Source organism: Theropithecus gelada, chromosome 19, assembly GCF_003255815.1.
Source record: "Theropithecus gelada isolate Dixy chromosome 19, Tgel_1.0, whole genome shotgun sequence".
NCBI classification, from domain to species: Eukaryota; Metazoa; Chordata; class Mammalia; order Primates; family Cercopithecidae; genus Theropithecus; species Theropithecus gelada.
In genome coordinates, this window is record NC_037687.1 from 5168804 (window position 1) to 5183551 (window position 14748).

At 54.6% G+C, this 14748-nt stretch overlaps 1 protein-coding gene across 4 annotated transcripts in view; it reads right to left on the bottom strand.

Moving 5' to 3' along the window:
- Positions 1-421: 421 nt before the first annotated feature.
- PTPRS (protein tyrosine phosphatase, receptor type S) overlaps positions 422-14748 on the bottom strand; it is a 140439-nt gene continuing 126112 nt past the window's right edge. For 3 of the 4 annotated variants that reach the window (XM_025367199.1, XM_025367197.1, XM_025367198.1), the window contains 14 exons: positions 14514-14525; positions 14147-14259; positions 11246-11343; positions 11036-11159; positions 10276-10451; positions 10075-10194; positions 7718-7872; positions 7347-7632; positions 6972-7150; positions 6106-6232; positions 5896-6021; positions 3168-3322; positions 2852-2987; positions 422-1769 (listed from right to left, as the gene is read on the bottom strand). In XM_025367199.1, the coding sequence (XP_025222984.1) occupies positions 1701-1769; positions 2852-2987; positions 3168-3322; positions 5896-6021; positions 6106-6232; positions 6972-7150; positions 7347-7632; positions 7718-7872; positions 10075-10194; positions 10276-10451; positions 11036-11159; positions 11246-11343; positions 14147-14259; positions 14514-14525 (1876 nt within the window). In that variant the 3' untranslated portion in view covers positions 422-1700. Of the gene's footprint in view, positions 1770-2851; positions 2988-3167; positions 3323-5895; positions 6022-6105; positions 6233-6971; positions 7151-7346; positions 7633-7717; positions 7873-10074; positions 10195-10275; positions 10452-11035; positions 11160-11245; positions 11344-12454; positions 12503-14146; positions 14260-14513; positions 14526-14748 lie in introns of all 4 variants that reach the window. The other variant, XM_025367196.1, reaches the window with a different exon arrangement.

Genomic DNA, 14748 nt, shown 5'->3' on the forward strand with positions numbered 1-14748 from the left:
CTGGCCACTTCATCAGTGTGTGGTCAATTTTTGTTGTTGTTGTTGTTGAGACGGAGTCTTGCTCTGTCACCTAGGCTGAAGTGCGATGGCATGATCTCGGCTCACTGCAACCTCCACCTCCTGGGTTCAAGCGATTCTCCTACCTCAGCCTCCTGAGTAGCTGGGACTACAGGTCCCTGCAACTGTGCCTGGCTAATTTTTTGTATTTGTAGTAGAAACGGGGGTTTCACCATCTTGGCCAGGCTGGTCTCGAACCCCTGACCTTGTGATCCACCCGCCTCAGCAGTGTGTGGTCTTGAACAAACTACTCCTCTGTTCACACCAGGAAATGAGATCAGCTCTCCAGGCCCCCACCGACCTCCACCCCGGGGATGAGACTGGACAGGCAGGGGTGCCACAAAGACTCCACAATGGACCGGGGTCAGACGATCTTCCTTTAATACAAAGTCGATATATCTACATACACGGGGGTGGGAAAACCGCCCGCTGCTTCCGCTGCAATAAACAGTGTTGAAAGTAACCGCAGATCTGCCCTTGTACAAAGAGAAACAACTCGCTTGCTCGGGTGGGTAGAGGGGGTCCCGTCCTTCTGGTTTTGCTCCCAAACTGCCCCATAGTCCCAGGGGGGAAAGGGTCCCTGATGTGGGGCAGCACAGTCATACAGCCCCCGTCCCCGAAGAAGCAGGATCCTCTCTGTCTCCTTGGGGGCGGGAGACGGGGAGACAGCTCGGGCTCTCGGAGGGGGCGGAGGGGGCACTGTCATCTCTCTTTTACAGCAGCGTCTCCCTCAACCGTACCCCATGGGTTTGAACCCAACGCTGCTGGGTCCGAGTTCCCCCATGACCCTACCCTCAGAACTGTATTTGATATGTCTGAAAATTTAATTTATAAAAATGAAACAAAAAGGGAGGGGGGGAAAAAAGCCAAAAAAGAAAAAAGGGCATCCCATTCTTCTGTGGGCAAAGCAACTTTCTGATGGTAGAAAAAATAAGAAAAAGAAAAAAAAAAAGCAAGCCAAGGTACAGCCGTGGGCCCGGTGTGCGCGTTTGCGAACGTAACGTAACTATCAATCACACAAGGACGCTTTCTACAGTGAAAAAATAGACTGTCTTTGAACAGAATATGAATAAGCCAAAGTTGTTCTCTTTGAAAGTTGTTGACTGGCAAGTCTTTTGTTTGTTTCTCTTTAAAAAAAAATGGAAAAAAAAATACACTATTTAAAAAAAAACGAAATGTCACGGGATACAGTTACACTGAGAGTTTTAAAAGAAAGCTGGATTCTGGTCCCAGCCCAGCGTCCCCAGGCTGCAGGGCGCGGAGGAGCCCCCGGGTCCTCCCACCACCGCTGGGGAGGACAAGGGGTCTGTCCATGGTCTGTGCCCCGCCCTCCTCCGATTGTGGGGAGCACTCCTGTTTGCTCACCGTTCCCCCCACCCCCCACCCCGGAATCTGGTTTTGGAATTGGAAGGAAAGGAGGAATGTGCCAAGTATTCGAAGGCGGCGGCCGGTGCCAGGGAGGTCGCTGGGGCGGCCGGGGCCAGTGGGGGGCCTGAGGGGCTGATGGTCCCCGGAAACGGTGCAGAAACGCAGCTGCTGCCGCCTCCTGCCCTGCCCACTGGGGGTCCAGGCCTCAGGAGGTCCACCCGGGAAGGGCAGAGGCATCCGGGGCCGGTGGTGTCAGGCCGGGGGGGACCATGGCTTTAGGTTGCATAGTGGTCAAAACTTCCGAGGTACTCCAGTGCCGCCTGGTAACAGAACTGGTACTCATCCTGGGGAAGCAGAGGTGAGCTGTTAGTACCTCCCCTGCTCTAATGCCTCCCAGGGCTCCCTAGCGCCCTCAGGAGCAGGCCAAGCTCCTCAGCCCGGTGCGGGTCTCTTGCAGAAGGTCTCTTTGGCCCCCACGGTGCTCCCACAATGAAGTGAGCAACGCCACACCTCTGGCCTAACACAGCTACGCTCTTCACCTGGAATGCCCTCTCCTCCCCTGTCTGCCTGGAGGCCCTATTCATCTTTTCATTTTTATTTATTTATTTTGAGACAGTCTCATTGTATCACCCAGGCTGGAGTGCAGTGGCACCGTCTCAGCTCACTGCAACCTCCGCCTCCTGGGTTCAAGCGATTCTCCTGCCTGAGCCTCCTGAGTAGCTGGGATTACAGGTGCCCACCACGACACCTGGCTAATTTTTGTATTTTTAGTAGAGACAGGGTTTCGCCACGTTGGCCAGGCTGGTCTTGAACTCCTGACCTCAGGTGATCCACCTGCCTTGGCCTCCCAAAGTGTTGGGATTACAGATGTGAGCCATCACACCCAGCCTCATTTCTATTTTTTTTTGTAGAGATGGGGTCTTGCTGTGTTGCCCAGGATGGGCTCAAGCGATCCTCCCCCCTCGGCCTCCCAAAGTGCTGGGATTACAGGTGTGAGCTGCCACGCCCGGTCCCCCCTACTCATCTTTTAAGACACAGCTGCTGCTCAGAACCCCCTCCATTGGAACATTCGCCTTGGAGCTAGGAGTCTGGGCCTCAGTTTCCTCATCTGTATATTGGTTGGACTTAAGCATCAGTGGTTCATGGCAGGGTCCAGGCTGAGCCACAGACTTGCTGTGACTTGGGGACTGCAATGAGCCCATCTCTGTCCACGCCAAGGGCTGCTTCTCGGCTCTGACCTTCAGCCGACTGTTGTGTTAAGAGGGTTACTGGTCCCCTGCTGGTGCGGGAGGGGTCTGTGGACCATCCACCCACAGTGACCCAGAGAGTCCCAGGTGGCTGTACTCATCTCACAGAGAAGGAAACGGGGGCTTAGGGCAGTCGGGGTGTGAGGCCAGGGTGCCTCCCCTCCCTGTCCCGTCTTTACCTCCGTCTGCACCATGGCCGGCCGCTGGGTTCGCAGCATCTTCACCGTCTGAAAGATGTCCACCACACCTTCGTACCGCATCCGCTCCAGCACGATGCTAAGCGTGATGAAGACGCCTGTCCTGCCCACGCCGGCACTGGTGGAAGGAAAGTGAGCACGACCGTTCAGGGGCAGGTGCTGGAGAGCCCTGATCTGACCACCTGATTCCCCGAGGACTCTTAACAGCCCAGACGGGACAGCGTAAGCTTGGGGCTGTCCCTACCAGGCCTCAGTTTCCCCAGCAGGGCCAAAAGCCGGGGCACTCGAGGGAGCTCACCTGCAGTGGACAGAGATGGGGCCGTCCTGACCAAACTGCTCCTTGGTCTTATGCACTTGGCCGATGAAGTCGATGAAACCCTCCCCCGACTTTGGCACACCCTGTTCCGGCCAGTCGGTGAACTGGAACTGCCGGACGGTCCGGGACTGGCCATCCTGGAGTGCAGAGAGCCCAATCTTGTTGTCAGTGTCAGCAGCTGACATGGGGATTTTTCTCCATCCTCCTTATCCTCACCCCCCTTTTTTTTTTTTTTTTTTGAGACGGAGTCTTGCTCTGTCGCCCAGGCTGGAGTGCAGTGGCCGGACCTCAGCTCACTGCAAGCTCCGCCTCCCGGGTTTACGCCATTCTCCTGCCTCAGCCTCCCGAGTAGCTGGGACTACAGGCGCCCGCCACCTCGCCCGGCTAGTTTTTTGTATTTTTTAGTAGAGACGGGGTTTCACTGTGTTAGCCAGGATGGTCTCGATCTCCTGACCTCGTAATCCACCCGTCTTGGCCTCCCAAAGTGCTGGGATTACAGGCTTGAGCCACCGCGCCCGGCCTTTTTTTTTTTTTTTGAGACGGAGTTTCGCCCTTGTCGCCCAGGCTGGAGTGCAATGGCGCGATCTCGGCTCACTGCAACCTCTGCCTCCAGGGTTCAAGTGATTCTCCTGCCTGAGCCTCCTGATTAGCTAGGATTACAGGCATGAGCCACCATGCCTGGCCCTCACCCCCATTTTGTACACTCTCCGCCATTCGTTCACCCTGATAACTTTCCGTCCTTCACAATCCAATGGTACCGCTTTCTACAAGAGATGCTCCAACCTCATCCTCACCACTCCTCGCTACCCAGCTGTTCCTCTCCCCACATTTCCCAAACCCACCACGTCCCCTGTGACATCCAGGACCTCCAACCTTCACCATCCCATAGTGCACCCAGCTCTGCCCTTCCCAGCTCCTGTTCACCATGATCCTCTGTCATCTTCCACTCTGTGCCATTTCAGGGCCCTACAGCACAACTCCACTCCATCACTGTCCATAGCTCATCACTGATGACTCATCTTCTACAACCCAATAGTGGCATCATCTTTCATCCTCCACCATCCAACACCATCTTCCACCATCCGATAATAGTGCCATTTCTACCACCCACTGCTGGTAACTCATCTTCTGTTACACAACAGTTCCATCCAACACCATCTTCTACCATCCACCACTGGTAACTCATATTTCACCACCCAAAATCATCCAACACTATCTTCCACAACCTACTGCCATTATCATTCATCCTTTGCCATCCAATGGTGCTGTTTTCCACCATCCACCACTGGTAACTCATTACCTTCTGCCATCCAACAGTTCCACCCGACACCATCATCTTCCATCATCTACCACCACCCCCTCTTGGTAACTCATCCTTAACCATTCAACGATGGGATCTTCCACAGACTGTCTTCATTCCTCACTACTCAACCATTCCTCTTTCCAGTCTCTTTTCCCACCACCCAGTGGTGCCATCCAACCACATCATTCTCTGCCATCTTCCATCCTTCACAACTCAATGGTGCCATTTTCCACCATCCATCACTAACAATTCACTCTCCACCATCCAAGGGTACCGTCTTCCACTGACATTCTCCATTCCCCATCATCTACCTTGTTCTAATCCCATTCTCCACCATCAAAATGGTGCCATCCAAAATTGTTATCTTCTGCCACCATTTGCCATCCAATGTACCATCTTTCCCTGATGTTTTACATTTTCCAAAATCTCCTTTCCCAACCCCATCTTCCTTAATCTTGTACCACCCGTTGGTTTATACCATTGACTACTGATTGTTTACTGTCCTTTCTTAGTCAAAGTATTTCCCATTGATTTTCTCCACCCCCTGCTGGCCAAACATTCGCCCTCCTCCAATTCTGTCTTTCTCCATCCACCACTGATAAAGCATCATCCTTCACTGACCCAAACTACCACATTCTACTGACATTCTCCATCCTGTTATGCAAGTGTTCTTCTCTCCATTTCCAGATTCCACCCCTCCAAGGGCACCATCTTGCACTGCTTGCAGCACAATGCCCAGTGATGGCTGTTCATTCAGCAGACTTCACCATCCTTTGGCGTCATCTTGGCCAACATTCCCCATCCTCTATCATCCCCTCGCTGTATTCTCTACCATCATCGATCTTCCACCACTAACTTTGATCCTTTGTCACCCAACAGGGCCACCTTCCACTATGAGTTTTCATCTGTTGCCACCTAATACGTGGCCTTTCTTCCTCCACCTGACACTGCAGTCCTTCATTGAGCCAACACCATCCGTACTCATCTCTCCTCACCCAACGGTGCCAATCCCCACCATCTGACTCTCCTTGTCCCCCGTCTACCACCCATCACCCTCAATTCCTCAAGTCCCTTTCAGCCTTTTAATATCATCCTCCACAGGTGGCTGCTTCCAGGGGAAAGCCCCATTCATTTCCTTGAATATCATCCCCTGGGACCATGTTCCCTAGTGCGTGGAGACACTACAGGGTCAGCACAGAGACAAGACCCTGTCTTCCACCTATGTGGTGGTAAGAGCAAGTGGCCAACTGGTCCGCTAACATTTCTCCTGATTCCTAGCGCTTATCCCTAACCCTCGGCCTCTGTATCCAACACCAAACAGGGCAGCCCTTTCCAGATCACTAAGGCAACAGCCTGTGGGGCCCAGCCTGACTCCAGCTCCTTCCGCCAATCTGTCTCTAGACTCACCCGGGCATCTGTGACCTTGAACTCTCGCAGGATATACTGAGGCATGTTGTATTCTGCCATGGGATCTACCACAAAGTACTGGTAGCGGGCAGAGCGCTCGGCCGGCCAGTACTGGTGACACTTCTCCTGCAGAGGAGAGGGTGGCCATGGTCAGTGCTGTCTGAGCCACAGTCTGGTCCTCGCCCTTCCCCGCCGTGGTCCCTGGCTCACCCGGCCCATCTCCCGCAGCTTGGTCAGCATCACCACAATGGTCGAATTGTTCTCCCACAGCATGCGCCAGAAATCTTCCGTTGTCTCCGCCAGCGGCCCCTGTGTCGCGATGTAGGCCTTTTGCTGCCTGCAGGCATGGGGTGTGTGAGCCCAGGGCTGGCGGGGAGACCCAGCGTGGTCCTCACCTGATGCTGCCCCGGGAGGGTCAGGACCAAGCCGGCAACAGCTACACCTACCACCCCAACTGCCTGCCAGGAATGGATGCCGGGTGCACCACATCCCCTCCTGGTGACCCCGTTTTGCATGCGGGGAAACCACCAGCCTCATGACAAATTCAAATCCCTTGACAAAGCTGTGGGACTGTCCGCTAACCTCTCCTGATTTCTCCCCTCCACCTCCTTCAAGGACCACTGCCTTACTTTCAGCTGCTTGCATGGGCCCGGCTCTCAGCTCCGGGCCCTCGCACGTGTGGCACCCTCTGCCCGGAACGCCCTCCCCTCTCTTGCCAGGATTTTTCAATCTCAGTGCTATTGACATTTGGCACTGGATTGTTCTCTGGGACAAGCCGTCCCGTGTACTGTAGGATGCTGGTCCCCCCAGTCAGTGCCGGTAGTAGTCATCATGACAATAAGAAATATCCCCAGGGTGTCAGAATTACCCCAGTGGAGAACCACTGATATAGAAGAACAGATGGAATCACATTATGGACAGCAGCCATCGGTTAAATATACATCTAAAGATGTGTATTTAAACAGCTCAGGACTGCCAGTATCTCTCCAGCTCTGTCTCCCACAAGACTGGAGGCCTCTTGAAAGCAGACATGGGGTCCTTCTGGGGCCCCAAGGTGAGAACGGCGTGACACCTACCTGTAGCCATCAATGAAGCTGGCGTTGATGTAGTCAGAGCCCTCCACACCCCGGATGGGCTGCAGACAGACCCGTGTACTCTCATAGGGCATGATGTTCACCAGGCGGTTCTTGAACTTGTTACAAGGCAGATTGGCACTGATGAAGCGTGACGTGTGGGCCTTGGAGTTGGCCAGCCGCTGTGGGGAGGAGGAGGCCAAGGGCCACCATTAGGATGAGGAAGGCTATGCGTTCAGCTGGAGAACCAATGGTGGATAGGTAGGTAGGGGCACCCCGCCGCCACCTTCTAGTCCCCATCGCTCGGGGCGAGCCTGGTTTTTGGCTCTTTGGGCCTCCTCCCCACCCTGCCCACGGCAGCCTCCACCCTGCTGGCACCTTGAACTCGAGTTCCATGCCAGTGACGTGCTCGCCAGGCTCCACCTGGGCCAGCTTCTGGATGTAGGCATAGAGGCTGCGTGCAGGTACTTCTGTGTTGCCACAGCCCACGGCCTCCAGCAGGGCCTCGTGGATGAAGCTGTACTGGTCCTCCGTCTGCACCATGTAGTTGCGTTGGGACCTCATGAGCGTCACGTGGCCATAGACGTCGACTGTCTTCTCTGGCTTGATCCGCTCCAGCATGGCGTCGATGACGATGAAGCAGCCTGTGCGGCCCACACCGGCACTGCGGGGACAGCCACGTGGAGTTCAGGGGCTGCTGGGCTGCAGGGGCCGGGGGAAGCGGATGGGGCAGAGCGGGGTGGACGTACCTGCAGTGAACCACGATGGGGCCGGCATCTGGCGGGTTGCAGGTCTTGACTCTCCGCAGGAAAGCCAGGAAGGGCGTTGGGTATTCGGGCACGCCGTGGTCTGGCCATGCCGTAAACTGGAACTGGCGGACCTCACGTTTCTCACTGGAGCCATTCTGGGGACCACAAGGATGTCACCTGTCACTCTGGCTCACCCTGCCGCCCATGTGCTGAAAATGCCCAAATGGCTGGGTGCGGTGGCTCATGCCTGTAACCCCAGCACTTTGGGAGGCTGAGGTGGGTGGATCACCTGAGGTCAGCAGTTCGAGACTGGCCTGACCAACATGGAGAAACCTTGTCTCGACTAAAAATACAAAATTAGCCAGGCGTGGTGGTGCATGCCTGGAATCCCGGCTACTCGGGAGGCTGAGGCAGGAGAATCGCTTGAACCCAGGAGGTGGAGATTGCGGCGATTGCACCATCGCACTCCAGCCTGGGCAACAAGAGCGAAACTCCATCTAAAAAAAAAATGCCCGGCCGGGCGCGGTGGCTCAAGCCTGTAATCCCAGCACTTTGGGAGGCCGAGACGGGCGGATCACAAGGTCAGGAGATCGAGACCATCCTGGCTAACCCGGTGAAACCCCGTCTCTACTAAAAAATACAAAAAACTAGCCGGGCGAGGTGGCGGACGCCTGTAGTCCCAGCTACTCTGGAGGCTGAGGCAGGAGAATGGCGTGAACCCGGGAGGCGGAGCTTGCAGTGAGCTGAGATCCGGCCACTGCACTCCAGCCTGGGCGACAGAGCGAGACTCCGTCTCAAAAAAAAAAAAAAAAAAAAAAAAAATGCCCATGTCTGCACCTCCCAGTCTCCACGTCTCTAAGTGCCTGACTTGGGCTCTAGCTGCCCCTGGATGTTTCCAAGTAGAGAGTCTTGTGGACTCTTCACACACAACATGGTCAACTGTATCTGGCCTTCGTCCCAAACCTGCTCCCCCATCTTAGCTGAAGGTGGCTCCAAATGGCTCCAACCTTCTGGGCACTCCGGCCACAGATTGAGAGTCACCCTTAACTCTCCCCTCTCACATCTAACACCTCACCCAGGACTGTCGGCTCTGCCTTCAAAGTCTATCCCAATCCACCTGCTCTTCTTCTCCATGGAGGCCAACCTGGGCTAGAACTGTCACCACCCTCTTTGCCCCAGACCTTGGCTCCCACCCAAGCCCCCCAGTCTGTCCTCCCTGCAGCAGCCAGAGGGCACCTGAGTGCCTGAGTCAGATCTGGTCCCTCCTCTGCCCACAGCCCTCCATGGCAGGAGCTTCCACACGGTCGAAGCCCAAGTCTTCCTCAAGGTCCACAGGATCCTGCACGACCTGCCCTGTCCCCTCCCTGCCCTCCCCGCTGTTCCTCTTACACGCCAGGCACGGTCCTGCCCCAGGGCCTCTGCGTAGGCTACACCCTCTTACCTGAAATGCTCTTCTCCCAAATTTCCCTATCATACCCTCTTCCAGGTCCCCGACACTGTTTTTCTCCCCTATTCTCCTTCAACACGTAAGCTTTCTTGACATTTCATAGTCATGGTCTGTGTCTTGTATACTAGACTGTTAAGTCCCCCAAGGGCAGAACGTTTTGTCTGTTTAGGTCTCTGTTGTGTGCTTGTGTCCAGGTTAGCGAGTGAGACATAACACGTGTTTAATGTGTGTGATTGAACCAAGAGTTCTCACTCACTCTTGTCCACGTACTCAGTTTTCTGGTATTTAGATCAAGCAGGTGCCTGATGGTGCAATGACCTGGCTGGGTGTTGGGGATACATCATGGTGCCAGTAGCGCCTCCCCTCCCCATTATGACAGTAACAAATGTCCCCTGGATGGCAGAATTGTCCTAATTCAGAACCACAGATGGAGAAAAACAGATGGAACCATACTATGGACAGCAGCCATCAGTTAAATACGTATCTAAAAGATCTTCTCCATCCCAGCCCTGACTTCACAGGGCTGCTAGTATCTGTCCATCTCTGTCTGGACACTCCTTGAAGGCAGGGATGGGGCCCTGCTGAGGCCCCATCATAGGCTCAAGCTGGGTGAGGCCAGAGGACAGTGGGCAAAGAGGACCTGGGGCATGAGTAAAGGCAAGAGGAAATCAGGCTCATTGCTGAGTTGGGTTCTGCCAGCTTTGTCCTGCCGTGGGTGGAAACAAGCAGTGTCCTCTCTGAGCCTCAGTTTCCCCCTCCACGGAAGTGGGTTCCACGAGAATGAAGTCAGTCTGGGTAGACACACTCGGCTTTCTCTCTGTCCTATGGGGAGTGCCCTGGGTAGAAGCTGGGGCCCTCTGCCTCCCTTCCAACACATTCCTCCACCTTCAGCCCCCAGCCCGGGCCTCACCTTGTGCAGAGAGAATGTTCTGACGCAGAACGTGGCCAGCTCGATGGTGTCCAGCAACGTGACCTGGATGAAGCCGTAGGTCTCCGTGCCTCTGTTGGGCCAGTACTGATCACACTTGATCTAGACCGGGCAAGAGAATAGGCGTCGGCAAGAGCCAGGCTGGCTGGCGAGGGCTTGAGGGCCGTGGGGTCCAAGGCTCACCCGTGATTTCTCCTCCAGCCGCGTCATCATGACGATAGTGGCCGACCGCTGCTCCCACACCATACGCCAGAAGTCCCCAAAGGTCTCGGGCAGTGGCCCCTGCGTGGCAATGTACGCATTCTGACGCCGGTAGCCATCCACGTAGTTGGCATTGATGTAATCACTACCCACGATGCCTGCAGCCGGGGCGAGAGGCCAGGGATCTGTGGGGGCTGTCTTGCCAGGCTGGCTCTGTCTGGCCAACCACTTCCTGGAAGTTCACTCTGACTGCTCCCAGATTGTCCCCGAGGTGACCATGGGACGTGTACTTCACAGTTTCTCCCCGTCAGTGCTATCACCATTTGGGGCCAGATTGCTCTCTGTGGTGGGGCCGTTCTGGGCACTACAGGGTGCCGAGCAGCATCCCTGCCCTCCACCCACTCCGTGCCAGCAACATTTCTTCCCCCCAAGATGTGACAATCAAAGATGTCCCTGGACACTTCATATGTCCCCGGGCAGCAGAACTGCTCTGATTAATCACAACTGATGCAGAGGGAAAGATGAAGCCATGTTAGAGACAGCAGCCATCAGTTAAATACATATCTAACAGAGACAGCAGCCATCAGTTAAATATATATCTAAAGATGCCCAGTGGCCTCCAGCTGGAGCTGGACCAGGTCTATAACCAGAATCAGGCCTCAGTGGCCAAGGGGAGACATGGGATCTAGCACTTTCTGTGCAGTGGAGAAGGGCAGGTTAAGACCGGGGGTCTCTGAGCTACCTTCAATGGGCTGGAGGATGACGCGGGAGTGGTCATAGGCGATGACGTTGGCGTACCGGTTCTTCGGCTTGTTCACTTCCAGGTTGGAATGTTCCCATGTGAACTGCTGTCCAGGGTCGATGGACTGGAAAGGAACGGGAGGGCGTGGGTGTCAGGGTAGGTGCCTGTGAGGCCAAGGTGATGAGGGCGGGAGGCGGAGGGCGGGCTCACCTCATACTCCTGGGAGAGCTTGAGGCTGTCGTTGGCCTTGAGCCGCTCCGTGTGCTCTGCCATGTCTGCGATGGGGATTGGCGGGTGGCTAAGCATACCTACGGGATGGAGCAGACCCCGCCGGGGTTGGTCACTGGGGGGCCGGCCGGGGACTGGGGGGAAGGGGGTGCTCTACGTGTGAGTCTGCGATGGGCGAGCTGCGGTTAGAAGGGCGTGGCTGGGGTGGGGCTTGGCAGGAGGGGAAGACTCAGGGTGGCTCACGAAGGGGCTGGGACCCCAGGCCTAGGGGACTCTAAAGGCAGCAGGTTTGAGGCCGCTGCTCGGGGCAGAGCCTGATACCCCTGGAGGGGCCTGGATCACAGTGTTGGCACATCCTGCTTCCTTCTGACCAGGCTGGGGGTGCAGGGGCTGGCAGAAGGGTCACCCCGGAGATGTCAAGCTCCCAGTGCCTTGAGCCAAGAAGCAAGTCTGTGGCACAGAAATTAAATGGCAGATGCAGCTGGCTGGGCTTTGGAAATACTGTCCTTGGGTGGGTGACTGACACCCCTTACTGTCCCTGTGGGATCAGAGGCACTAAATCCTCTTCCAGGTAGAGGTGAGGGACTGGAGAGGGGTAACAGTATGTGTGCATGTATGTGAGGGGAGTGAGGGGCCTGCATCTGTCCCTGTGCTTGTTTGGGGCAGGAGCAGGTGCAAGAAGGTCCTGGCCTGAGAGCTCTTATCCTTTCAAGCCCCCCCCCCGGATGGCTGCTGGAGGCGCTGGGTGTGGGCTCAATTGTCCTTTCCCAATATCTGGGTCTGCAGAACCCTGACCTCTCCTGGGACCTGTGTACCGGATGTTCAGCTCTCAGGTGGTTTCCAGGCCAGTTGGTAACATCTGATGTTCTGAGCCTCTCGTGTGTCTCTCGCTTCCCCCCAAGAGCTCACATCTAAGGGGCCTGCCTGTCATGTGGGCACGTGCGGGGTACATACGTGCCTCACACACATCCCCGACACACACATACATACCACACACACAGCAGTAACACACAGCCACCTAAGGGCCCAATGGACCAACCCCCTGCCCTCTTCCAGGAGCCAGCACAGGACAGGTGGGCAAGGGCCGGCGGTGGGTGGGCACGTGGACAGAGACAGGAGGCAGGATGGAGAAACCAAAGAGGAAACGAACAGGGGGGCGAAAGGAAGCCAAAAACAGACACAGAAACTAACTTTCAAAGTGAAACCCCGGCTCCCTGAGGGGGGTCCTGAGGCCTGAATCTGCAAACAGCAAACAATAAATAAATGAAAACATGCAGGGGGTGGGGGGGGTTCCACCTCTGCCTCCCCCACCCCTCACTGGCTGGCGGATGCAAAGGGCAGAGCAATGCGGACAACATGGGGGGACGCACAGCCACCTGGGCCCCCACCTGTGGACTCACGATAGCTGCTAACTGTGTACCCCTCTGGCTGGACGCCAGTCAGTCCTGGTCTTGACCTGTCACTCTGGAAGGACTCCAAAGTGCTAGGTTCTTCTGTCTACAAATCCCCTCCCCCAGACCAGCCTGGCCTTGGGTCCCCTCTGTTGAGGTCAGCAGAGGGCATTCTGAGGAAGGAGGATGCAGGATGGTGAAGGAGAAGCTGGGGGAGCAGGGAAAGGACATATGGGCCCATGCCATGAGCTTCAAGGAGGACAGCAGCCATCAGTTAAATGCACATGTTGAAAATCCTTATTTGGATGGAAACAGAACAGACATAAGCTAGTCCAGAGACAGAAATGAAACGGGAACACATTGGCAGTGAATTATGAAACTCTTCATGATCCCTTTAGGAGACTTGCAGCCATCAGTTACATGCACATTTAAAATCCTCATTTGGCTGAAAAACCAAAGCAACAAGAATCAGTACAGAGGTAAGAAAGGGAAGAGAATACACGAGGGGTGATACATGAGGCCCTGCATGATCCCTTTATGAGGACGGCAGTCATCAGTTAAATACGAATGGTCAAACTCCTCATTTGGATGAAAACAGAAGTGACACAAGCCAGTCCAGAGACAAAAAGAAGAAAGTACATCAGGAATGGCATGTGAGGCTGTGCATGAGGCTTTAAGGATGACTAAAGACATCAGTTAAATACAAATGTTTAAAATCTCCGTTTGGTTGGAAAATAGAGTTGATATGAACCAGTTCAGAGATAGGAAGTGGAGACCGGTACAGTTGGAAGGACAGATATAACCAGGCTGTGAACCCATAAGGAGAATAGCAGCCATCAGTAAAATGAAAAATTTCTTAGTTGGTTAGAAGCAGCTGGCATGAGCCCATGAAGAAGGGGGTGATGGTGGAGTTTGTAAATCATACATAGAAATGATCAAGGATAAGACCTTGATTCAGTTCTCCTTGACTGGCAGGTGACTTTATAGGGAACTGTAAAGAGGCATGAGCCCCAGCAGCCATGGTGGGAAGAGGTACAAGGCGTGGGGCAGGTATAATTTCTGTACCTTGCTAGGGATATATCCCAAGGGAGTGTGGAAAATGGCTGAGGGCAAACCTTAACTCTCACCACTGAGGAACATTAAAACTAGAGAGATAAACAGAAGAACAGCTCTTTCTGCCCAAAGAAATGAGGGGTAGTTTTGTGTTTTCTCCGTTTTTTATTTTTAAACATCATCTTTAGGCTCCTGAAGAGGACAGCAGCCATCAGTTACATGTTAACTTAAAAAGTCTCACTTGGTTGTAAGCAGAACCAACCTATGAGTTCCAAGCCCGGATCCATGTAGGGTGGGAGGTATTTGGGAATCAAGAATGTGGCTGCACCAAGCATAGTTCAGAGGGGGCCAATGAGGGGCCCCCAGGGTGGCAGCTACTGCTTCTCACCAGCTATCTCCCCTGTTGGTGGTATCCCTGGTACCAGGGATGAGTACATACCTGGAGTCTGGAAGTTAATGCGTCTCATTTCTACAGGGTCCTTGGGGTGGTGAGGGGCGAGGTCAGCATTGTTCAGGAGGCATTTGGTGCGAGGTTCTGAGTCCTTGCGTTTACTTTAGGAGAAGCAAGCAGAACAGTCCAGTTAGTACTGGGACATGTTCATGTGTGAATACAATTCAGGCCCCAGGAATGTATGGTCAGAAAAGGACTGTATACCCATATGACTGGGGTTTCCAGGACCAAGTACAGATACATGTACAAGCTGTGGGGGCAGCCAGACATCCCCTCTCCCGTGGGCACAGTATCAACCCATTCCCTGTCTTCCTCCTCTTGCCTGAAGCCTCCAGGGGGTAGGGCTGGTTCTTACCTGTCAGGTTTGCTGTTCCCGAAAGCAGACACAGGTGAGAAGGGGGGAAAAAAAGAAAGGTGAGGGTGTGCTGGCCACAAAGGGCTTAGTCTGTGACTCTCAGTGGCTTCCTTAACCTCCCTGAGCTTTGGTCTCCTCTGGAAAATGGCGTTCCTCTTTCTTGTTTGTCCCCCTGCCTATTGATACCACAAGGAGGCATCTCTCAGCCCTCCCTTTCTAAGCTGGGACATGCCCC